Here is a 25,049-nt window from a genome sequence, read left to right on the forward strand (position 1 = left end):
AGCTTCTAACAGGATCAAACAGGCTGCGTTTCTTCTTCTGCTGCTTTAAATGTGTCTCTTGGATGTCTAAAGTGTTTCTCCACATCAGGATGAGCCTCTAGTCGTCCATGGTGTTGAAGACCAATATACCACTGAGAGTCTGCACAGAGGCTTCTGCAGGTCTGACAACTTCCTGGTTCCCGTTTCAGTTTCACTCTTCCTGCTCGCAGCAGTCTGGAGGATCTGAGCTGTTGTGGCGGCGTTAGCGTGTTAGCGTTAGCCCTGTAGCGAGGGCACAGCGGCCTTGTGCGTCCCCAGCACGGTGTCGTAGAAGCAGTCTTCGTTGATCATGGAGGTCATGCTCTGAACGCTGAAGTCTCTCTCCAGCAGGCAGTTAAACTCCAGGCTGGAGCTGCGGCTCTGCTGCTCGCTCCTCGGGTCGCCGGCGTGAGACGGCGTCGCCGAGAGCCCCCGCTCCGCCTCCCCGTCCTCGATGAAGTTCAGCCTCTGCAGCTGAGCCTCCAGCTCGCCGGTCAGGGAGCAGAGTCTGGTCCTCTTCCCCGCAGGGTCCGAGGCGGCGTGGCTGGGCAGCGGGGGCTCCGAGCGGGTTTCTCCCAGGAAGAAGCTGCCGTCGGGTCTGCGGCTCTCCTCCGACGAACGGCGAGTCGTCCTCTGGGCGTCGGAGCGCCATCGCTGCTGCCGCCTCCTCTCCGCCGTCGATAGCCTGCTCCTCCTCAGGGAGCCGGCGGGCGCTCGGTCTCTGAGGACGGAGCGCAGGGCTCGCAGCACGACGGCCTTCGTCTCCAGACCGCTGAAACACAAAGACCGGGGTCAGATCAGGAGGACGGAGAGCAGCGCTGCAACGCTGCAACGCCTCCAGCGACTCCCCGAACACCTTTACCTGCTGCAGAGCTGGAACACCGTCTCCGGTCGGCCTTCCACCTCCGACCTGCTGTGAACCAGCTCCCAAACACACGGGTTCTCCGAGCCTGGACACACAGGGAACCACAATAATATAGTAACTATATAATAATTAACTGTAAAATTCTCAATGTTATCGGAAGAAAAACTGTAAATAAAGAATAAAGTTGGATTTTCATGTAAAAAAAATTATACAAGAATTATAACATTTTCAGAAAAATAAATACTTAATACATTTTTACTTTGACCAAGAATATTTGAATATTTCAGGAGGAAAAGTGAATTTAACAGAATAAGGAGGTAATTTATCTTAATTTTCAAGTCATCGTTTTACAGAATAAAGTCATTATTTTAATGCAATTTTTCAAAAAAATGGTCACGAAATGTAAAAAGTAAAGACTTTTGAGAAATAATATAGAAAATGTCATTCCTGAACTCAAGAATTATTTTGTTTTCAGAGAAAAAAAGAGTTTAGTAATAATAATAATAATCATCATCAGCGCCTTTCATAACAAAAAAATACAGATCGATTAAACAAAATAAACAGAAGAAATAGTAGAAATTAAATAAAATATAGATAAAAAGTTGTTTTATACAAGAATGTATTGAGACATAAAAGCAGCAGGACAACGTAGAAATTCTCAGGCATCAAAATAAAGTCCGAAAAGTAAAAAGACTCTGCAGAATAATATATAATTCATTATAATATCATAATAATAAACAAATAATCAATAATCGGACTGTAATTATTGATCATTCATGTACTGCAAACTGCAGCACGGCGCCACCTGCTGACACACTGGTGGACGTGCCGGCCTGTGATTGGTCACTGACCTGAGACGCCGGCCGGTCGGACCTGAACCGCCGAAACTGGGATTAACCAGCGGAACCTGAAGGGGTCCAGATCGGCGGCGCGAGAGCCGGTCTGAGGAGAGAGACGCAGATCAGAGATCAGGACTAAAGGGGCATCACGCTGTAGGTAGTAAAAGTGTTGGAACTGGTCCAGTAGATCACCTCAGCCAGCAGACACCAAACGGGCTGCAATGGCTGCAACGTGATCCTTTGGGACAACTGCACCTGATCACAGTAGGTCCACTAAAAGATCTTGTTTGATCCACTGACAGGCTCAGAGTGTTATTCTAAGTGTGTGACAGCATCATGGAAAGGATCCCTACAGAGAGAGACCTGGAAGATCCTTTTGGTTTAACCACAAACAGCACACACACCAGACTACATTCACTAAAACAGGGATTTTAGAGAACAGGACACAGGAGCTGCTGCTCTGCTGCTGCCTCCATCAGTCAGTGTGTCTGTGTTTTGCCGTTTTAAAAGGTTAATTTGGACCGAAGACAACAAACAAACTGACTGATCAGTGCAGCAGACGACCAGCATCTCTTACATACTGTGCGGTAAAATTACTGTTTCTGTCAATGGAGTCTGGTGTGTTTGACGGTTAAGGCAGAAGGATCTTAGAGATCTCCGTAGGGATGAGGTGATTTTCTGGACCAGGTTTTAAAACACTGGAGTTTAAAAGCAGAGGTGAAGAGAGAGACTCACCATCCTCTTCTTCAGCTTGTTGTCACGGTAAACGAGGATTACGGCCCGTTTGAACACTGACGACACAACAGGATGAAACAAAGTTATTCACACACACACACACCTTCCTGTGGTCAGTTACGTCAGAGTGTGTGTGTGTGTGTTGAACCCACCGAACAGAGTGAGCTCGGGGTCTTTCCTCAGGCGTCCCAGGCAGGGCAGCGGGTTCATCCAGACCACCGACGAGTGGACCAGGAACTCCCCCATCGAGATCTCGGTCACCTGAGGTTAACCATCATTTCTATTAAAACGGACTTAAATAGGTGAAGTCATCTCTCCCGTCCCCACACTGCTACATAGACAGATTATACTTCCTGCATACATGCCCAAAAGCATTATGGGAAATGTAGTCCCCCCCCCCCCCAAAACAGCTTCGTCTTGTAGACAGAGGGCCCCTCAGTGTGTGTTCACACCTGTTTGTGAGGACCGCTCTGCTCGGCCGCCAGCTGGTCGAACACGCAGCCGTAATCTTCGTAGATCTTCTGCATCTCGTTGATGTGACTCGCCACCTTCTCCATCGCCCTCAGAGCCTCTGAGTGGACGGAGGAAGATCACAGGTGAGGAGGAAACCCTGAACTCTAACCTTAACCTTAACTGTGTGTGTGTACCTGTCAGGTGTGTGTGTGTGTGTGTGTGTGTGTGTGTGTGTGTGTGTGTACCTGTCCGGTGTGTGTGTGTGTGTGTGTGTGTGTGTGTACCTGTCCGGTGTGTGTGTGTGTGTACCTGTCCGGTGTGTGTGTGTGTGTGTGTGTGTGTACCTGTCAGGTGTGTGTGTGTGTGTGTGTGTGTGTGTGTACGTGTGTGTGTGTGTGTGTGTACCTGTCCGGTGTGTGTGTGTGTGTGTGTGTGTGTGTACCTGTCCGGTGTGTGTGTGTGTGTGTGTGTGTACCTGTCAGGTGTGTGTGTGTGTGTGTGTGTGTGTACCTGTCAGGTGTGTGTGTGTGTGTGTGTGTGTGTACCTGTCAGGTGTGTGTGTGTGTGTGTGTGTGTGTGTGTGTACCTGTCAGGTGTGTGTGCTCGGGGCTCTCGGGGTCCGTCAGAGACACCAGCTCTCGGAGCAGCAGCGGGTACTTCAGGACTCTCTGAACAGGTTTGATCAGGTACGACTCCAGAGAGGTCGAGTGCTGATTGGTCGGATTCCTGGCCTCCAGGAAGTGCTTGAAGGCTGCGTCCGTCTTTGCTGTGGTAATGACATCATCGTTAAAGGGCCATACACACAGCCGGAGGTCATTCTGCTGACCGAACGGGGCCTCACCTCTCTCCAGGACCTTCTGGACCTTGATGTGGTTCGCACAGAAGCCGCTGTAGTGCTTGAAGTGGTCGGCGTAGTAAAGAAAAGATCCTCCCAACGAGAAGAGGAGTTTCTGAGAGCGAAGAGGGAGAAAAGATTTAACCCTTTAAACCCTGTACACACACACCACACTATAGACCTCCACTACACACTGACTAACTAGCACACACACACTATAGACCTCCACTACACACTGACTAACTAGCACACACACACTATAGACCTCCACTACACACTGACTAACTAGCACACACACACACACACACACACACACACACACACACACACACACACACACACACACACACTATAGACCTCCACTAACTCTTTTACTCTACACACTGAGGATCTGGATGAATCCTCCGTCTGTTATAGTTTCATTTTGAGATCCATTCAAACAGGAACATGCTAGCATGCTAACATGCTAACAACACCTCCGTCCGTTCCCATTGGCCACTTAAATCTGTGTCTACCTTGAACTGTCCAGGTGTTTCCAGGGTGCTGAAGTTGGGACAGGAGGCGATTCTCTCCTCCAGCGTTTGCAGGAAAACCCTCTGGAAGTCCAACATCTCGGGCAGGCTGCCGAACAGCGCCTCCATCTGAGGGAGAGAGACACTGCAGTCAGAGACACCACCGGCACCCCGACGCCTCCTCGCTTCAAAGGTGAGTCTGTGTTTACCTCTTCCTTACTGAGGAAGGTCTCCTGCTGCAGCGGCGTCAGGTAGATGTCAAACAGACAGACCAGGTCCTGAAGAGACACGGACACGTTTAACTGTAGAGCATGAGGGCTTAAAGGATCCCTACAGAGAGGATCCCTACAGAAAGGATCCCTACAGAGAGAGACCTGGAAGATCCTTTTGGTTTAACCACAAACAGCACACACACCAGACTACATTCACTAAAACAGGGGTTTTAGAGAACAGGACACAGGAACAGGTCGAGACTGCTGTTCTGAGTTGTGGTAGTATTACTGCAATAGGTACTGTCAGTAGTACTAACAGTAGTATTAACAGTAGTACTGTCAGTAGTTCTGTCAGTAGTTGTCAGTAGTACTAACAGTAGTATTAACAGTAGTACTGTCAGTAGTACTGTCAGTAGTTGTCAGTAGTACTAACAGTAGTATTAACAGTAGTACTGTCAGTAGTACTGTCAGTAGTTGTCAGTAGTACTAACAGTAGTATTAACAGTAGTACTGTCAGTAGTACTGTCAGTAGTACTGTCAGTAGTACTGTCAGTAGTACTGTCAGTAGTTCTGTCAGTAGTACACTGAGTAGTTTTACCTTGACGTAGGACTTCTCGGTGTCCACCAGCTCCTGGATGACTTTACGCAGACGCTGACACACACTCAGGTGGGCGGGGCTGGCGTGGCTGGAGCGCTGCAGGCCGACCTCTCGGCCGTACGGGTTCCTGGGAACCTCGACCTCCTCCGCCGCTCGGCCTTCTGGGAAGGTCTGGTACAGGGCGTAGACCCGATCCACGTTCTGGGAACACAAGAACACCAAAGTCCTTTAACAAGTGTCGCCGCCTCTTCAGCCGAGAACACGACCGCCATCGGACACAACCTCAGAACAAACGGCCTCTGATCTGAGTCCGGCGTCCCTGCGTCTGTTTACCAGCAGTACGAGGCTGTCGGGGGGCTGCCGGCAGCTCAGGCAGCACGACGCCTCGTCCAGCAGCCCCACCAGCCGCCCCGCCAGGCCGACGCCAGGAAACGCCTCCCTCCCCTCCTCCTCTTCCTCCTCCTGCTCCTCCTCCTCCAGTGTCTCCTCGTCCTCCTCCGGCGGCAGCACCCAGCACAGAGCGCCCATGGTCAGAGAGCGGGGAGCCGTCACCAGCGCCGTGAGGAGGAGCCGGTGTGGAACAACATGGAGGAGTTCCCTCTGGATGCCACTAATCCCTCGGCTCAGACGCTCCAAACAAACGCTCCTGAGGGCGTAAGCCTGGATTAACGGCCTATCAGAGGTCATGTGACACAGAAGGTGTCTGAGCCTCTGGAAGCACAAGAGGATTGTGGAGAAAGATCTCTGCAGGTGGGTTCAGTGAAGGCAACACGCAGGTACACAGACTGGAACTACCACAACCACTGAACAGCATCAGGACTCATTCAGAGTTCTTCCTCTCATCACCTTCTACATTTTAGGCTCAAAAGACATCAAAGTAAGAAAATAAATATGACAGAGGGAACCACCTGCACCTGTGTCCTCATCCTGGTGTCTGAGTGACTGGTAGGTAGTAAAAGTGTTGGAACTGGTCCAGTAGATCACCTCAGCCAGCAGCCACCAAACGGGCTGCAATGGCTGCAACGTGATCCTTTGGGACAACTGCACCTGATCACAGTAGGTCCACTAAAAGAGCTTGTTTGATCCACTGACAGGCTCAGAGTGTTATTCTAAGTGTGTGACAGCATCACGGAAAGGATCCCTACAGAGAGAGACCTGGAAGATCCTTTTGGTTTAACCACAAACAGCACACACACCAGACTACATTCACTAAAACAGGGATTTTATCACGGGAGTTACTGGTCTAGTGCTGCCTCCATCAATTAGTTAGTTTGTGTTTTTATGTGGCTGTGGTGTTTCAAAGGATCAGTTCAGAACCAACACAAAGATTGTGTAGCACACAATAACACAGACACACTAACTGATGGAGGCAGCAGCAGAGCAGCAGCTCCTGTGTCCTGTTCTCTAAAATCCCTGTTTTAGTGAATGTAGTCTGGTGTGTGTGCAGAGAGCGATAGAACAGCTGTTTGTGGTTAAACCAACACATAAATAAATGAATTGAACTGTAATGACGAGTCTCACCTGTCTCACCGGCAGCTCGCTGCCCTTGCAAGATTTCTGTGAAAGGTGGTCAAACGCAGGAAGCAGGACATCGTCTGCAGACGAAGAATCTGTGAAATCAAGATCAGGTTCTGAATTTGTTCAAAGTTTTAGAAGTAAAGCAAAGATCTGATCGGTGTGTGAACCTCAGTGACGTTTCCCAGAATTCCCTGGGGGTGAAGCCCCTGTCTGACTGAGCATCGACCAGCCTTCAGAATAAAAGCTCCTCTGGGAGACTGGAGGTCCCGTATAAAACACTGGTTTTGTGTGGTGTGCATGCGGCCAGAAGAAAGGGACCGGTTCACATCCAGCTGGATGTTTTAGTCTCACACCCTGACCCTCTTTATGTCCCTGCACTTCCTGTCTGCTCGAATGTCACAATAAAATAACCTTAAAAAGATTAAAAATGACTGACCACACCCTAACTCACAGTACTGTACACATTTAATAACCCTTCTACCAAAAGACCAAACATATTGGAATTTCTTTTGGAGCTGTGTGTAACAAAAAGAAATTTCCCCCTGGGGATTATTAAAGGAATTCTGATTCTGATTCTGATATTCTTTTATTATTACACTATTATTATACTTTTAATTTGAAAGTCCACAAAATGTTGGAGATTCAGTAACATTTCAGAAATGTGACACAGGAAACCTATAATGTTTACATATATAAAGCTGAATTAGTGCTTTGCGTACCGGCGGTCCAGGTCTGGAGGACTGGAGGGGCCTGGGGCCGGCAGGGGTCCCTGGGTTCGGGCCAGGCGGCGGTGCCGGGCCCCGCGGGGACGGGCGACTCGTCTCTCCTGAGCAGCAACTGGAGCTTCTGGTGGCTGAAGAGACTCTGCAGCAGGTCCAGGTCCAGTCCAGACACAGCGGCCCCGTTCACAGCCAGGACCTCGTCTCCCGCCCTCAGGCCTGATGGGAAACAGGAAGTGGGAAACACATGATTTAAAGCCACCAAACAGGAAGTCTGTGTTCAGCCTGGACATTAAAGCTCCATCACAACCTTTTTATTCTGTTTTTACTGAGTTTTATTTTGTCTAAGATAAGAAGAATTACAATGCTGCACATCCACAGAGATCCATCATTATAGTCCGTTTATATTGTACATGATTAAAGCCGAACTATCCCTTTAAACAGAAATATTAGAGGGCTTCAGGAGTCTGACCTTCTCTGGCCGACAGCCCCAGCGGGTCGACCTCGCTGACGTAGACGTGACTTTTTCCGGCTCCGTCCACGTGACCCGTCACCGCAAAGCCTGCACGAGTGGAGCAGAACACAGCTTTTATTCATATTTAGTCACATTATTAATAATAATAATAATAATAATAATAATAATAATAGAGAAAATCAGACATTGAAACAAGAGTCAACATGTTTGTTTCATCAGCTGATGTCACGTTGTTACACAGTTCACCACATTTGGACTCAAAAACACCTTAAAACCCAACAGGGACTCTATAATAAATATGGAACTAGTTCTGATTCTGGTTATTTTCTCACCAAAGTCGTGTTCGGCGTCCAGTCGACAGACACTCAGAGTGAAAACGTGGACGAGTGACGTCTCCGGCTCCTGAACAACGAGACATTTTTTACATATTGAACATTTTTAACACATTTTCATATTCTGTATTGTGAATATTTCTGTGTTCTATCTATTTTTTATCCATATTTCTAGTTCTACTTTCTCCTGCTTTTATGTGATTTCTATGTGAATCCTGATACATCTGAAATCAATGTGATTTCAAACTCAGGTCTTATTGGCACTAATGTTACTGATGTCACTGAGGATGAGCATGAGGGTCACTGAACGCACCGGTGGTGCTGCAGGACGTCCTGCAGAGGGCGCCGCCGGCCTCTGATTGGACGCACTGTCGAGTCTCTGGAGGACCAAACACACACACACACACAGTTTAATATTTAACAAACTATTTTGTACTGAAAAACACGTCACATTACAGGAGAAAACATCTAAAATCAGTCAAAAAAAATCTGAGGAAGGAAAATACAAGAACAAATCTTGTGTGTTCTGTTTTTTAGCAGCTGAAAGGTTTGACATCAGAGATCAACTACAGAGGAGGAGGTGTCACGATGAGGGAGGAGTGAGGAGAAAAGAGGATGGGAGGAAGGAGGTGGGGGTCATGTGACAGCAGGAGGAGGTGGGGGAGTCATTTTCTGTCTCTATGGGAGGATTAACGCCGAGGGACAAAGGAATTCTGGGAGAATAAAAGACTCTCAGACCTTTTAATCCTCCCCCCTCTCTCTCCTCCTCCTCCTCCTCCTCCTCCTCTCCCTCTCCTCTCCTCATCATGTGTGTCCACAGATCAGCAGGTTGCCATCAAACAGCTGTTTGACCAACCAAACAATAAAGACAATGTCCCTCTCCTCCTCTTTTCTCCTGCTCTCTATTCTCCTCCTTATTCTCCTCTATATTCTCTTTGTTCTCTTCCACTTTTGCCTCCTTTATTCTCCTCCTCCTCCTCTTTATTCTCCTTCCCCTCTCCTCCTCTTCTTTCTTATTCTCCTCCTCCGTGGACGCTGCGTCCGTCTGCACTAAATGTTTGGTTGTTTTTCTCTCTGACTTTAAACCTTATGCCAAATGTTTGGTTTGTTATGATTTACTTCTAGTTACAGTAGTAACACACACACACACACACACACACACACACACACACACACACACACACACACACACACACACACACACACACACACACACACACACACACACACACACACACACACACACACACACACACACACACACACACACACACACACACGGTCTAAAAATACTCCGTCTATATTTACTCTTAATTAAAAACGATCCGTCGAGGAAAAGAAAGACCGGGACACTAAACTCTGCTCTGGATCTAAACCAAAATTAGCCCCAGGGCATCATGGGAAGGAACGCGGGGCTGAAATTACAGGTTTGTGTCGTCGGAGCAGCAATCAGAGCGGAGTCAGTCTGGAGTCTGAGGACCACCGACTGTCAGTAAACACATCATCATCACCACCACCACCACCACCACAGCACGCCGCCAACACGCCGAGTCACATGACTGAAAACCATGACTCAGCTCCTTTCTGCTTTAATTCTGTTGCTTCCACCGTTCAGATCCAGCGGAGCGAGAAAAGGTGTTAAAACGGACCAAACTTTTCAGGTGTGGACGCAGGAGACACCTTCTAAGAGGTCGAAGGAGCCGAGGGACCCATAGTGTTAACGACGGTGATGGAAACTACGACTAAATGTGTTCGTCTACGTGGGACTAAATATCAACGTGCAGTATAGCTGCTGGTCAGCCTGAAAAAAAAACAGGCATACAAGCGCTGAAGTTCTTAAAAATATCTAAAATTTGTACCAAAAAAAGGGATTTTGAGTGTCGAGTGTCTACAGCCTGAGCTCTGACTGGACAGTTTTTAGGAACATGAAGTAAAAGCCAGCAGCTGATTGGATGTTAAAGTCAGTCTGAAGGAATTCGATAATTATTCGGCGTCACCCAGCAGAGAGGAGGTGAAGACGAGGGAGCTGGTTTCAGGATTCTGCGCCCGTCGGCTCCATTAAAACGCGTCCTCCTGTTCATACAGAGGTGTGTGCAGCGCCGGAGCCAAAATAAACCTTCAGCCGCACTCAGATTTATCTCCTCTGGACTCCCGAGGTCCTGAAATAGCTCGCCGTTTATCAAGAGGGGGCCCTCAGGAGCCGAGGATGATGGGAACTTCAGCTGGTTGACGGTCGTGTACGTTGAGGTGCTGAGCTTGGGACATGGGACAGCAGATTGTTTCAGAGAGCTCGAGGTTACAGCTGGAACCAAACTGTGGTTTAACTGCAAGCATTTACATGACGAGGCAGCTCTCAGAACGGCCTGAAAGCTTCTAAAGCGATTGAGATTAATCATTTTGTTCGTCCTCTGGGACCTCAGGAGGGGATTCTTGTCTCATAGTTTAGGAGAAACGTTTCTCGTGTTTTGCCGGCTGGAAAGACGAAAGCAAAGAGTCCAGCGTGCGGCGTGTTCAACATCTAAGGAACCAGATGTTCATCATCTGCTGTGCAGCTAGTCTAAAGTAAGTCTAAAGTAAACACTGAATCAACCTTTTCCACAACGAATGAAGAAAACGGCATCCTGACGTCATGAGGAGACAGAAAACCTTTAAAATGAATCAAATGTTGTCGCATTAAAACATTTGCTCACTTGTCGTTATTTCAGAAGAGAAAGCTCTCGCACACAAAGACTTCCCTCGACCTCATCAGGGAAAACTGAAGCGTATTTTCTTGTGCTGGAGCTTTCACTCGCGTGCATGAACCTTTTTGTCAAGAGAGGCTGAAAGCTCCAGACAAAGCCAGTAAGTGGCCATTGGAGTTCAAGTCTTTCAAGAGCTCAGGAAACATGGAGAAACATGGAGAAACATGGAGAAACATGGGGAAACATGGAGAAACATGGAGAAACACGGGGAAACATGGAGAAACATGGAGAAACATGGGGAAACATGGAGAAACATGGAGAAACATGGAGAAACACGGGGAAACACGGAGAAACATGGAGAAACACGGGGAAACATGGAGAAACATGGGGAAACATGGAGAAACATGGAGAAACATGGGGAAACATGGAGAAACATGGAGAAACATGGAGAAACATGGGGAAACATGGAGAAACATGGAGAAACACGGGGAAACATGGAGAAACATGGAGAAACACGGGGAAACATGGAGAAACATGGGGAAACTTCGAGCTGCTCCACCCATGACATGGACTCTGTGTCAGGGTGAAGTCCTGATTCGGATTCTTGTGTTCTCCTCAAAGTGTGAAAAGGACTTTTAGAGGAGAAAACGCCAAAGTTCAATCTAATTCAACAACAAACTAGAGTTCTTCCTGGACTCCAACCTGCTCGCTGGAGATAAACTGATCAACACCAACTCTATGAGAAGCTCAAGACAGATTCAGGGAAGGAAAGAAGTGCAGAATAAAGGAGTAATAATATATACTATCCTCCCGTCTGTTACCTGGGCCGTGCACGGTCTGCCGTCGCTGCTGCGTCTCTTCAGCCCGTCCAGAGCCTTCAGAGAAGGCGGCAGACCCCCCCTCCGCCTGCTCCTGTCCGACAGAGACCGACAGCGCCGCCTCAGCACCACCTCGTCTCGACTGCACACCTGAGGGACGACGACACCGGAGGTTAACACCGATCCGAACAGAGGACGGGCGTTGCGTCTTCGCCCGGCAGCAGCTCTTACCAGTGCGTGGAAGGAGGACACAGAGAAGACCCCCAGGCGTCCCAGCATGCTCTTGGAGGGCCGGCTGGCCACGGCGAGAAGGCCCTTGGGGTTCGGGAGCTCGCTGCCCTGCAGGCTGGAGAGGTAACACCGCAGCCGGAACAGATCCAGGTTCAGTTTCTCCAGGTTCTGCTCCCACTGCTGGATCTGGAGCCGTTTAAGGAAGAGAAAGAAAAACATCAGTTTCACCGTACAATGAAATTCTTACTTAAGAAGCAAACTATCAACAATCTCCAGCTTTAACAGCAGCTCAGACACTATATGCAGTATATGCATCTTATATTTTAGTGTCAGATAGAGAAAAGTGTCTTTATTACATTTTAGTGGTTCATTTCATATTATTTACTTTTATTTTAAAGGTACTCTAGTTTGTTGGCCGGTGGCTGTTATGTAAACTGCAGTTAGCATCCTGTAGCTCAGTGTCTGTGAGCATGAGTTAGCATCCTGTAGCTCAGGCTACGTAGGTACGTGTTAGCATCCTGTAGCTCAGGCTACGTAGGTACGTGTTAGCATCCTGTAGCTCAGTCTACGTAGGTACGTGTTAGCATCCTGTAGCTCAGTCTACGTAGGTACGAGTTAGCATCCTGTAGCTCAGTCTACGTAGGTACGTGTTAGCATCCTGTAGCTCAGTCTACGTAGGTACGTGTTAGCATCCTGTAGCTCAGTCTACGTGGGTACGTGTTAGCATCCTGTAGCTCAGTCTATGTAGGTACGTGTTAGCATCCTGGTTATTGGCAAAAGACTCAAAGTGACCGACCGCCACCATGCTTTGCTTCATCAGGACCACTGGCTCCGTGATGCTAAATAGCTCAACATTTGCGAATGTCTTGATAAGCTAACGTTACGAAGCAGCCAACACCACATTCACGTGGGCCTTGCTAATTTACAGATAGCTGGCTAACCTTAGCTTAGCTTAGGTTAGTAGTTAGCTAGTTGCCCCCCTGCCTTTTATCTCTTTGTACTTTTACAAATTTTTTTTTTTTACTGCTGTTTAAAATCCACCCCGTTTGTCATATTACATATGTTAGCATCATGGATCATGTTAGCTGCTCATTTGGAGCGAACTAGCTAGCTAACATATCCCCTCAGATAGTATCTTGTTAGTGAAAATGTTAGCGAGCATCCAAAAGAAGGTCCCTTCATGAACCGAACACCCTGCCGGTGGTGTGTGTTGCTAAGCTAACGTTAGCTAGTGTTCAGGACGTCAGGGAAGGTCTTGGGTTTTACGTTACAGTACGATCTGTTAACACATCCGGACAAGTTAACACATCAAGTCAGATTAAGTGCTTAAATTAATTTGCTCATTTCAAATATAGAAGAATAAATGTTAGTTCATTACTTCTGTTACTACTCCTCTTCATCTCCTCTTCGTCGAGAGGAAGTCATTTGTTGTGTTGTCTGATTTAACATCTCCACAGACAACCAATGCAAGGAATTCCTCCTCCCCCCCATCTGTCCCCTCCCCAACTCTCTCCATCCTGTCTCGTCTCCCCCCCTCCTCCCTTCTTCTTCCTCCCCTCTCAGAGTCTTTCCCACGCCTCTGTGGATATGGACATCCTAATTATAAAACACACACAATCCATTCTCCGACCATCTCCTCTGTCTCCGTATTCACTTAGTCTGCCCCCCCCCCCACGGAGTAAATGTGTAATTGAATGTCGAGCAGCCAGATTAGCCTTTAATCTGCAGTCAGAGGAGCTCTGAGTTCAAACAGCAGCTCTGGGATCAGAGATTAACCAGCTGCTGAATGACTGGTACAATCTCACATTAGCCAACTGTTATTCATGAAGGCAGGTCTTCTCCTTGCGTCTTCGAGGTGCTTCTACTTAAATCTGAATACTTATTTCTAAACTCAAAATGGCCGCCACAGGCCTCAGCCTCAGGCCCGATGGGCTGAGACGACAGTGAGCTGGTCCCCCGGCCGCTGGAAGGTGCGTTTCTTCTCGGCAGGTTTGGTCGGGGAGCCGCAGGGTTTCATCCTCATCTGGCTCCGTCGTTAGCGGGAAGCTGTTTGTTGTTTCAGGCTGCCGGTAACAGAACCAAACATCTGGAACGCATATTCGACTGGACTCCACGTGAGACGCGGCTCGGACATGTTTCTGCTCTCAGCTGCCAGAACGTCCTCCAGGCTGTTTGTTATGTAGAGAGAGTTTCCTCCGACTGCGGCGCTGCCAGCAGGACGCCAGCGGCTTCATAAGGCTCCTCATCGCTGGCTGTGTTCACACCACAGTCGGCTCTGACTTCACGCTGCGTCCACTTAGCGGAGAAAACACCTCTGGGCTCTTTTAGTCTATTATAACTAACCAAGTGCAGCAGCCGTCCACCCTCATCGCAGGGGAAACACTCAGGATGAATGTATGAACTGAATTAACTCCTCTGCCAGACTTCAGTTCAGTTTTTGAGGACAAATGTGACCTTGGAGACCAAATGTGAGACTAAAAGACTCTTTTTTGTTCACCAGTTTTCACGATTTAACAGATTTAGACATTGTGTTTTTGTCTTTCTGCCTTCCAGGAGTGCAGAGGACAAGACAATGAATGGTTTCATCTATGAAGAATATCACAACACGGTGAACACAAAGATAAAATCCTTTCAAAAACACAGGAAAGAACAAAATTCTCACATTTCAGAAAATTATCTAAATGTTTAATCTTATAAACGGCTTCAGATCCACGTACGTTAACGCCCAGATTGTAAAACCACACAACACTACGGGGGCTGCAGACTGTCACCGTCACGTTCACTCGTTCGGCGACGGATGGCGAAGAAACTTTGGCAACTATAACTTTAAATCTTTGAGTGGTGTTGAATGTGACCAGTAAGGGAACTGAACCCCCCCCCCGCCACACTGACCTGGCTCTCCACGGCCTTCCTGTTCTTCTGCTCCTTGATGACGGACAGCTGCAGCTCGGCCATCTTCTTCATCTTTCCGTCCATGTCGATCTTGTGCAGCAGCGAGCGGCTCTGGCAGCGCAGGAGGCGCAGCGTGTCCTCCTTCCCCTGACGCCTCGCCAGCAGCGACGCGCTCGCCGAGTGGATCGCCGTCACCCAGTTCTCCAGGTCGGTCTGGTTGGTGGCCTGGGTGGGAGGGAACATGAATCGTCATCGGGTGAAGTGAACCAATGGTGATTCAGGGGACAATGGGAGGAGGTCACGTGATCAGTAGATCCCCTTATGACATCACAAATGGAGGCAAATCTGAATGATGTGTTTTTCAAATACATTTCCTAAAAGATGGAGCAGGAGAAAAAGAGGCACAGCGAGGTCATAATCATATTAAAGAGACATCGAACGGGACCTTTAATATGAGCCTTGGTATCGGCCGACCTGCTGCAGGGGCAACGTTTGTGTTCAGGATGTTTAAACATTCACCGCCTCGTCGTCGGCGTCATAAAGAGGAGCGTTTGTTGCAGTAATTAGCCGGGTGTCGTGACTCCCATTAGAGGCCTCTCACCCTCCTCCCCCCTCCATCTTCAGCTCCTTTCAGCTCCTGACAAGCACCCTTTCCTCCTGCTCCTCCTCTGGAAACCATGGCGACGTCAGTAAACGAACTCTACAGCTGAGGCGAGAGAGAAGTGCTCTCTGATCTTGTCAGTGAGAAACAGAGACAAATGTTGAGTCTCTGAAAAAGTGCTGCGTCTATTTTCACAGCTGCTCTGTGAACTCTGACCTCCCACGTCCTGCTTCTCGCTGCGGGCTTCAACAAATAAATGATTTCTCAGCATCAGTAGCAGCAAACCAGCTACGACCCTGCCCCCAAATCAACATGAGGATGTCCACCAATAACCGATCGGCCGTGTGTAACGCCTGAAGCTCTGAACCAAACGTGAGACGATCGTTTGTTCTGACTTCACCTGTGGGATCGTTCACAGCGACAGTTTTTCAGGATCTCAGACTAAAGCTCCAGATCACAGGATCACTGATGATTAAACAGTGATCAGAGACGTAATCAGAGGGGATCAGTCTACTTCCTACACTCACTGATGGACGCAAGCTAATGTTAGCTTGGTGAGGTGTAGTCACACACTGTGGATGTTGCTATGGTTACCGCAGCAGGCGTCCATTATCACTTTGTAATGACACCGAGCAGCCAATCAGAATCCAGTATTCATCCAGACCACATGGGATAAATAATCTCTTTCTCAAACATAAAGCCAACGCTCCAAAACATCTTTTCAGACAACTACGGGTCACATCACAGACACTGAATGAACCAAACCCTGCTCCATCTTTAGCGTCTCCTGACCGGTGACCCCCCCCCCCCCCCCCCCCCTGCAGGACTCTATCACCAGCGTCAGCGGCATCATCAGGTCAAACAGATGCAGAGAAAACCCAAAAATGTGCCCCGGCTCCGAGCACATCTGCGGTGACGCTGATGGCTCGGTGCCGGAGAGAAACCACAGCCCGTTCATTCATTCACACCAACGCTGGGCCTCAAATGACAGAGTGGGAAGAAACCAAGAGGCGGAAAATCCCAGAGAGAGCTGAGACGATTCAAATATAGAAACAACGGGACCAGAACTTCCCGGAAACTCGCTGCAGCTTCACTCAGGAATGTTAAAAATGTCCCTGAGTTATTCAGAGACACTTCACAGAAATCCAGACGTGATTTCAGATGAAATTTCTGGTTTGAAAGCTCCTCCTGATGGTGCGTTCAAGGACACCCCAGGACTGCAGTTTTCCAACCAGGACAACAAAGCGTGCCTGTGCGGCGGCCTCACCTGGAACAGGTAGACGTCTCCGTGTGAGTTGCTGAGGCAGAAGACGTGCTCCCTCTTGGGGTGTTCGGGGGCGGCCTGGACGATGCTGTCGTCGGCCAGCAGGGCGTAACGGGGAGACATTTCCTGTTCAGCGCCGACGTTTTTCCCGTATGTCTCATAAAACAGGAGAGTGCAACCTGACGGGCAGAATCATCCATTACTCCCCTCTCCCATCCACACACATTCAAAAGAGTTAGAACAATTAAAAACACTGCTGTAAAAATATTGAATATTAATATTAACTATTAATTTACCATAACGACCAAACAGTCATTAGTTTACACAATTTATTCCTTTAATTGGCATTTTTCTGACATAAAATCACTGTATTTTTAATGAAAAAACACTGATTAGCAACAGTTTTGAGTGTCGATTTTAAAAAACTTCATTACGACCAAATATTCATTTTCACATGATGCCACTACATTTTTAAACAAAAAAGAATTATTTTCCGTCTAAGTATTAACAGCACACTGTTCTCTTGTTTTGTGTCTGTTGTAAGAAAGAAAGATATTTGTTGTGCTGGTTGTTTCAGGTGTCTCTTGCCTAAATGTGTCCGTTACCTCTCAGCGTGACCCAGTAGTGTTTCCATCTGCGGCGAGCGACCAGCTCCAGCTTCCTGTCCTTGTTGACGGTGACAAGAGCTTTGAAGGAGAGCCACCCGGCTCGCCGCACCACCCCCTGCTCCTTCTCAAACAGGACGTCCAGCTGCTCGCCTCCTCCCACCTCCTCCTCCTCCCCATCCATCTCCTCCTCCCCATCCATGTCCTCCTCATCCTCGTGCTCCTCCTCTTCCTCCTCCTCCCCCTCCCCCTCTGACGGCTCGGTCCGGTCTGCCGTGCTGCTGCAGCCCGTCTCCAGCTCCTGCATGAAGTTCTCGTAGACGTTCTGCCGCTGAGCGTCGCCGTTCTGGCTCTGATTCTGGTTCTGGTTCTGGTTCAGGCTTCTGGAGGAGCCGCACTGCGCCGCCGTTAGCTGGTTGTGATGGAGCAGGCTGGACGACCACGACCATGGCGTGCTGCAGTCCGGCCCGTTGGTGAAAACATCGCTGCCATACGGCTCCTGAGGACGAACCACACGGGAGGTTTGATCTGCTTCGTACTCTTTTCTTTATTAGTTATTAACGAGGCTGAGAAACTGAGCCGCCTCTTCAAGAGGAAGCAGTGGTCTTATAATGTGTATTAATCCACTGCTGGAAATAGTCCCCAACAGATGCACTATTTAAAACCTTTTAAAGTCTCATTAAGTGGATTTAATGACAATAACGTTAATGAAGACTATCAGCACATGAAGAAGTCCTCATGTACTTTCTCTGGACTGGTTTTTCTGTCTCTCTGCTCTCAATCCAATGAGAATGAGAAAATCTGTTTCAATCACGACAGATGAAGTGTTTGTTGTTTTGTTCTGTTCATGCTGCAGTTTGTTGGTTTGGGGAAGTTTGTGCTCTGAATCTCATATAAACAGCCGTCAGTGTTTCAGCAGCAGTTTGTTTACACAAAAAAGGGAATTTGCTTCAGCATATTTGATGCATAACAGTCTGGAAATATGATACATGAAGTTATAAAGTTAAAAATGATTTAATACAAGTTAAATATATCTGATTTTAAATGACAGAGCTGTACAGTTATGCAGCTTATTTAAATATGGGATGTGCAAAGCTCAATAAACCGCGATCACACCCACACAAAAATGATAATTATGATGATTATACTGAAATAATCTACTAGTTAAATGGCAAAAAGAAAAAGGAAACTAAAGAAAGGAAATTGGTAATTGAAAAGATAAATGTGACGATTTGAAAAATGGAAAACTTCAGCTGAAATCTAAAAAGGAAAACACACATGATGAAACCAGAAAAACAAACTGCTCGAAGATTTAAAACGCCTAAACGAGAGAAAATAACTACAGCACACATCATTATAATGTGTGAAAATGAAATTAACATTAAATGACAAATATTCAGCTCTTGTTTTGATGCATGTTTTAATTCTGCCGTCTTTAAATGTTCTTTAAATGTTTCTCACCTGGATCCTCCTCTTCTTCCTGCTCAGACTTCCTGTCCAGTCGCTGAGTCGTCTGATTCGGCTCTTCAGGAAGTCTTTGCGGCTGTTCCCGGACGTGGAGGTGGAGGTGGCGTTGGCGGCGACGGGCTCGGCCCTACGACAGGGCAGCGTGAGGGAGGAGTAACTCTGCTCCACGCCTCCTCCTCCTCCTGACGCCTCCTCCTCCTGGATGACGTTGTCCAGCAGCGCGGCGGAGGAGAAGGCGATCCTCTGCTGCTGCTGCAGGGAGGCGTCAGGTGTGGTGGGGAAGGCCGGCAGCGTGTGGCGGCCGGCGCAAATGTTGTCCAGGGAGGTGGAGGTGGGCGGCGCCAGGCCGAAGTCTCTCTCAGGCGGTAGGATCAGAGAGTCTCCGATGCCGCTGTCCTCCGTTCGACCCGAGGAGCAGGTGTTGTAACCCTCTTTGGTCTCTGCGGCGGGAAAGACGAGGCCGGGGTTAAATCCAGGTGAGACGTCCACCTGGGCGGAGAAGACGGTGTTGTAGCCGCTGCTGATGGTGGCGGTCTCCTCTGTGCGGGTGGAGGAGTAGGTGATGTAGCCGCTGCTGTTAGCCACACTCTGCCCACAGACGAACACGTTGTCGGCCAGCTCGCCACCGGTTCCCCACGGCGAGTCGTACCAGGAGCCGTCGGAGCTGAGCGAGCTGCCTTTGCTGGTGCGGAGGGACGGTTCGCCGACCGTGGCGACAGTGGCAGGTCCCTGTGGCTCCATGGGGACAACCCTGGCATTGGTAAACTCCACCCTCATGCTGCCATCTTTGCTGAGCAGCACCTTAGGGCTGCCGCCGCTCTCCGGGGTCGTCCGCTCGCCACCGACGCCGTTACTCCTGCTGCCATTCTCCAAGTATCCAAAATGGTTCCCTGTGACAAACCCCTGAGGAGACCCTGCTCCCAGTTTGGATCCTCCTCTGGGCGCTTTGGGTGCGTGTTCATAATGCCAGGAGGTGTACGGCGGGCCGGCGGCGTGCTGGTTCACGTGGCTCCTCCCCCGGCTCCTGCAGCCTCCCTGACTGCTCCTCCACCAGCTGCGAGCTGACGGCACCTCCTCCCTCCTGGAGGAGAACCTGAGCGAGCAGGAGGCCTTGGCAGGAGAGACGACGCTACTGTGACTGTCAGCGTTTCCCATCACAACCTGAGGGTAGGATGACATCATCAGCACGAGACAGACGGAGGACGACATCATCAGCACGAGACAGACGGAACAAATAACTGGTTCTTGTTTTTGTGCTGCTGCCTCTCTCCACCAAGACTCAAAGTTCTCTGTCAACCAGCTTCTGTCATTCCACACACTCTTGTTCTATGTCAAAACCTAGTGCCTACATTACCCAGAATGCAAATGAACTTGTTTTACTACTCTGTAGAGCAGAGAACATTTTCAAACTTCATACAGCTGAACAGCAGCATCGGGAACAGCAGAAAAATCCTGCTGGAGCTCCAGACAAAACCAGAAGAACCGCCGCAAATCTGCATCTTTTTCACTTTTCTCCGTGAAGCCAGCATCGCCTGTTTTAACGCCGGAGCAGATCTCTGAAGGTGCTGCAGTCACTGCTTATATTACAAATGTCGCTACAGAGACCTGGATACAGCATCATTCCTCTGGAAGCTGCTCAGTCGAGCATCAAGCCAAAAGAATTTGATTTCCTGGGTATAAAAGTACCTGGATCTTCCTCATTGCTGGGCCCATGGAGCCTGGAGGACTGGCGTCTCAGCCGGCTAACTTCCTGTTAGCCCTCTGCTAACTTTAATGGGGATAAAATGATTTAATCGTGCAGCTTTTCTGTTATCAGACTGAATGGATCAAATTCTGATGGTGAAACGCTGCATTTCACAGGTAACACTGAGAAGTATTTTTGGGACAAATGGTGTCACATGACGGACACCACTGTTGTACTTACACAGTTTGGCCACTATGTCAAAATGGCTTCAAAGCCTGGAGACCTTTTTGGGGGTTTGGGTGCTGCAGGATCGCCTCCAACACGTTACTGATAATGATCTCCACTGATGTGGCTGAAGCTGAGCTGAAGTCGTTTCCCAAAAGTCAGGAATGACCCTTTAATTCTGCTCTAGATGAACAGAGTTACTTCACACCAGGTCGCACACGTCTGCATCAAAAAAACAAAACATAACTTTTCCGGGACTGAAACAAAACTCTACAACAAAAACTACTATTAATATCAACTCCTGCTGATACCATCAACATTGAAGCGTCTGATCCGATCATTTGTTTTTGCTTTGGTTTCACTTTTTTACTCATTTGTAACTGTGAAGCACTTACAGCCACTACTACTACTGTTGCTACTACTGTTGCTAATACTACTACTGCTAATACTACTGCTAATACTACTACTGCTAATACTACTGCTAATACTACTACTGCTAATACTACTGCTAATACTACTACCACCACCGCTGCTACCAATAATAATATATTTTATTCATAGAGAGCTTTTCTTGAAACTCAAAGATAAGATTAAGACATAGAACAACTGATTACACATTAAAGCAGTTCTGAAGAGGAGTTTTATTCAGTGATTTGAATACTGACTACTACCACCACTACTAATACTACCACCACTACTAATACTACCACCACTACTAATACTACCACTACTACCACCACTACTACTGCTAATACTACCACTACTACCAACACTACTACTACTACTACCACTACCACCACCACCACTACTAATACTACCACTACTAATACCACCACTACTAATAATACTACCACCACTACTACTACTAATACTACCACTACTACCACCACTACTACTACTACCACTACTACTAATACTACCACTACTACCACCACTACTACTAATACTACCACCACCACCACCACCACTACCACCACTACTACCACCACTACTACTAATACTACCACTACTACCACCACTACTACTAATACTACCACTACTAATACTACCACTAATACCACCACTACTACTACTACTACTACTACCACTACTACTAATACTACCACTACTACCACCACTACCACTAATACTAATACTACCACCACCACTACTACTAATACTATTACTAATACTACCACCACCACTACTACCACCACTACCACTAATACTAATACTACCACCACCACTACTACTAATACTACTACTAATACTACCACCACTACTACTAATATTACCACCACTACTACTAATACTACCACCACTACTACTAATATTACCACCACTACTACTAATACTACCACCACTACTACTAATATTACCACCACTACTACTAATACTACCACCACTACTACTACTTCTATGCATACTACTGCTGCTACAGTATCACCACCACCTTCGGTACCACAGCCTCTCCTTCTGTTTCTGCTGCTAAAGCTTAAAGTTTTCATTTCTCTGCTGCAGCTTGCAGGTAATCAATGAATCCACACCTCATGCACCATATTTAGTGTTTTTCTCCTCTGCATCAGCACTTTTTCAAGCCAAAACCAAAACCAACCAGAAGGAAGGAGACAACGAACCCAAAAGAAACTGATTCACAGCAGCAGGCAGAGCGAGGAGCGTGAAAAGTTAATAATCAGTGGAAGTTGTAGAAGTTTTACCGTTTTGTTGTTGTCGTCTTCAGAAACAGAAGCTCAGCAGCTCCTTCATGCTCCGTCCTGCTGCCTCCTCTTCCTCCCTCCCTCTCCCTCTCCACTACTGAAGCTCTCTCTCTCGCCTCCAGCTGCTCTCTCTCTCTCTCTGTCTCTCTCTCTGTGTGTTTGTCTATGTCGCTCGCCCCCTTTCCTCACACCGGCTCATCTGTTGGGGGAGAACAGAGGGAGGGAGGGGCTTCATGAGCTTCAGCACACAGACTTTGCTTTTATACAAACCCCCCCACCCTGTGTAGACCTCTTCCATGACGTCTCTGCTCCTTAAACCAGACCTCACTCTGTCCTCTGTTTATTTTGGGTTTCTGGAATTCAGAGCAATTTTCTCCTCATTTTTCTCTCCTTCTGTTTCTTTTATGCTCTTTTTTTTCCTGAAAGCAGGCTGAGGTCATCCAGCAGCAGCTATTTTGGGAAACTCCAGGTTTTCCTGTAGAGACAGCAGGACTACAACGTCACCTATCAAACAAATAAATGTCAGAGGAGAAAATTCAAAGAGAAGATGGAAGCTAAGACCAGTGAATGTTTAATTTTTGTCAAATAATCAAGTGGTTGTTTTTGTCCCAACGAATGCAGAGAGTTTTTCCAGCAGGAGAATTAAATGCAAAGATACAAAGAAACGTGTTAAGACAGGAAACCGTCGCAGCAACATGAAAGTCACGAGTCAGACGAATTAGCAGTAGTGCGAATGGAAAATATTCTACTGAAGAAGTGGCCTGGCAGAGAGCTTAGATTTTCCCATCTGAGCTCCGATTGGCCGATTGGCTGTCCTGAGAATCAAAAATGGATCCTTCTGGACACGTCACAGAGAGACGGACGGTCAGTGAGGACGCTGGACATGTGACTGTTACTGAGTCTGATACAGAGCTTTAGGTTGGACACGTTAGCACAAGCATTAGCCCCAGTTAGCACCAACATTAGCCCCAGTTAGCATAAACATTAGCTCCAATTAGCTCAAACATTAGGCCCAGTTAGCCCAAACATTAGCCCCAATTAGCTCAAACATTAGGCCCAGTTAGCTCAAACATTAGGCCCAGTTAGCTCAAACATTAGGCCCAGTTAGCTCAAACATTAGCCCCAGTTAGCTCAAACATTAGCCCCAGTTAGCTCAAACATTAGGCCCAGTTAGCACCAACATTAGCCCCAGTTAGCTCAAACATTAAGCCCCAGTTAGCATAAACATTAAGCCCAGTTAGCATAAACATTAAGCCCAGTTAGCTCAAACATTAAGCCCAGTTAGCATAAACATTAAGCCCAGTTAGCATAAACATTAAGCCCAGTTAGCTCAAACATTAAGCCCAGTTAGCATAAACATTAAGCCCAGTTAGCTCAAACATTAAGCCCAGTTAGCATAAACATTAAGCCCAGTTAGCATAAACATTAAGCCCAGTTAGCATAAACATTAAGCCCAGTTAGCTCAAACATTAGCCCCAGTTAGCTCAAACATTAGGCTAATAAAAAAACGTCTGACTCAACACAGACACAAGACTCGAGACTTAAAACCTAAGAGACTCCAAAGTCTCCAAGTGTCCGACTGTGGGCGGAGTCTGGACTTTACCTGTGTCACCTGTTGACAGGGGGCGTCAGTAAACAGACCTGAGCATCACACAGGTGAGTCCTCGGCGCTCAGCATCAGCGCTGCGTTCAAAGACACCGAGCCCTGTGGATCCCCAGTAATTCCAGGACTTCTCCAGGACTTTTCCTGCTCTGTCAGCAGACCTTCCCCGACCTGACGTCCTTCTTCCTGCCTGCTTTGTTCTCATTTTCTCTCTGAGATAAAAAGTTTCTTCCCTCATCATCTCTCACCAGCACAAACCAGCCGGGGGTCAAAGGTCACAGAGGACCCGAGGGTCAGTGTTCTTAACAGGGAGCTCAGGCAGGCGACGCCCATCCTGCACTCATGGGCCAGAGCCGAGGAGGAAGGAGGAGGAGGGGGGAGAGAGAGGAGGGAGAGAGGAGGGAGACAACACAATGCACCGCTGACCCCGAACGCCTCAGCGACCTTTGACCTCTCCCTTGGTAACGAGGAGGGGACCCGCGACAGCTGGAGCGACCCGACTGGAGACGAGGAGCGGCGGAGACACACGAAGTGGTTTCCACACGTCCGAGAGTCCGGATGTCCAGCAGATCCAACAGGTGTCAGCTCAGAGTCCTCGTGACGATCGATGCCAACATTGGTATCATATATTGATCGATACTTGCGTCGTGAGATCGATACTTAAGTTTCAGTTTCCCCCCCCAGCACTCAGCAGTGCAGAGGGATCCCCAAACCAGAACCAGACCCCCCCGCACTGAGACAGAGACCTTTCAGCAGCTTTATCCAGCTTTAGTAGGTCATCTTTCAGTGAGTAACTGGTCATAATAGTAATAATAATTAATAATAATAATTATCATCATCATCATTAATAATAATAATAATAAATAATAATAATAACTAATTTTAGCAGACTGATTAAATATGATGCGTTCACTTTCATTTAACTAAATTATGAAGCCCTACTCTCCCCTACAAAGTAGATATGCTGTACCCCCCCCTGTTTTTAGGTCCTGAGGTTGTGACCACAGACTCACAGCATCACTAAAGGTTGAACTGACCCCCCCCTGCCCCCCCCAGGCAAGGACTCAGACGACCAGCTCTGAATGGAGAAAGTCCACCGTCCACTTTTGTTTGCTCGTCCTATCGGCCATCTGCCGGCTCGCGGGACGCCCCGCCACGGGTGACCCCCTC

General features: G+C 47.9%; 1 protein-coding gene across 1 annotated transcript; it reads right to left on the reverse strand.

Annotated features, from left to right (window-relative positions):
* Positions 1-248: 248 nt before the first annotated feature.
* Positions 249-22,353, reverse strand: LOC139218274 (rho guanine nucleotide exchange factor TIAM2). Its single transcript, XM_070849838.1, has 23 exons — positions 22,277-22,353; positions 18,665-19,831; positions 17,204-17,702; positions 16,602-16,777; positions 14,734-14,958; positions 11,842-12,027; positions 11,614-11,760; positions 8,425-8,490; positions 8,112-8,181; positions 7,777-7,866; positions 7,305-7,523; positions 6,589-6,677; positions 5,068-5,268; positions 4,467-4,535; positions 4,261-4,386; positions 3,752-3,860; positions 3,497-3,676; positions 2,910-3,028; positions 2,610-2,718; positions 2,458-2,513; positions 1,735-1,825; positions 881-968; positions 249-790 (listed from the first exon to the last, which is right to left on the reverse strand). The coding sequence occupies exons 2-23, from the start codon at positions 19,823-19,825 to the stop codon at positions 256-258; spliced, it is 4,611 nt and encodes a 1,536-aa protein (XP_070705939.1). The 5' UTR covers positions 19,826-19,831; positions 22,277-22,353; the 3' UTR covers positions 249-255.
* Between the last annotated feature and the right edge of the window lie 2,696 nt (positions 22,354-25,049).

The sequence above is a fragment of the Pempheris klunzingeri genome, chromosome 18 (assembly GCF_042242105.1).
Source record: "Pempheris klunzingeri isolate RE-2024b chromosome 18, fPemKlu1.hap1, whole genome shotgun sequence".
NCBI classification, from domain to species: domain Eukaryota; kingdom Metazoa; phylum Chordata; class Actinopteri; order Acropomatiformes; family Pempheridae; genus Pempheris; species Pempheris klunzingeri.

Excerpts from the sequence above, each read along its gene's own strand:
- LOC139218274 (XM_070849838.1), bottom strand. The coding sequence starts at position 19,825 with ATGGGAAACGCTGACAGTCACAGTAGCGTCGTCTCTCCTGCCAAGGCC. Across the intron at positions 11,761-11,841 it reads TGTCCTCCTTCCACGCACTG|GTGTGCAGTCGAGACGAGGT; the intron begins GTAAGAGCTGCT and ends GTCGTCCCTCAG. Across the intron at positions 3,029-3,496 it reads CGAGCACACACACCTGACAG|AGGCTCTGAGGGCGATGGAG; the intron begins GTACACACACAC and ends CCGTCCACTCAG.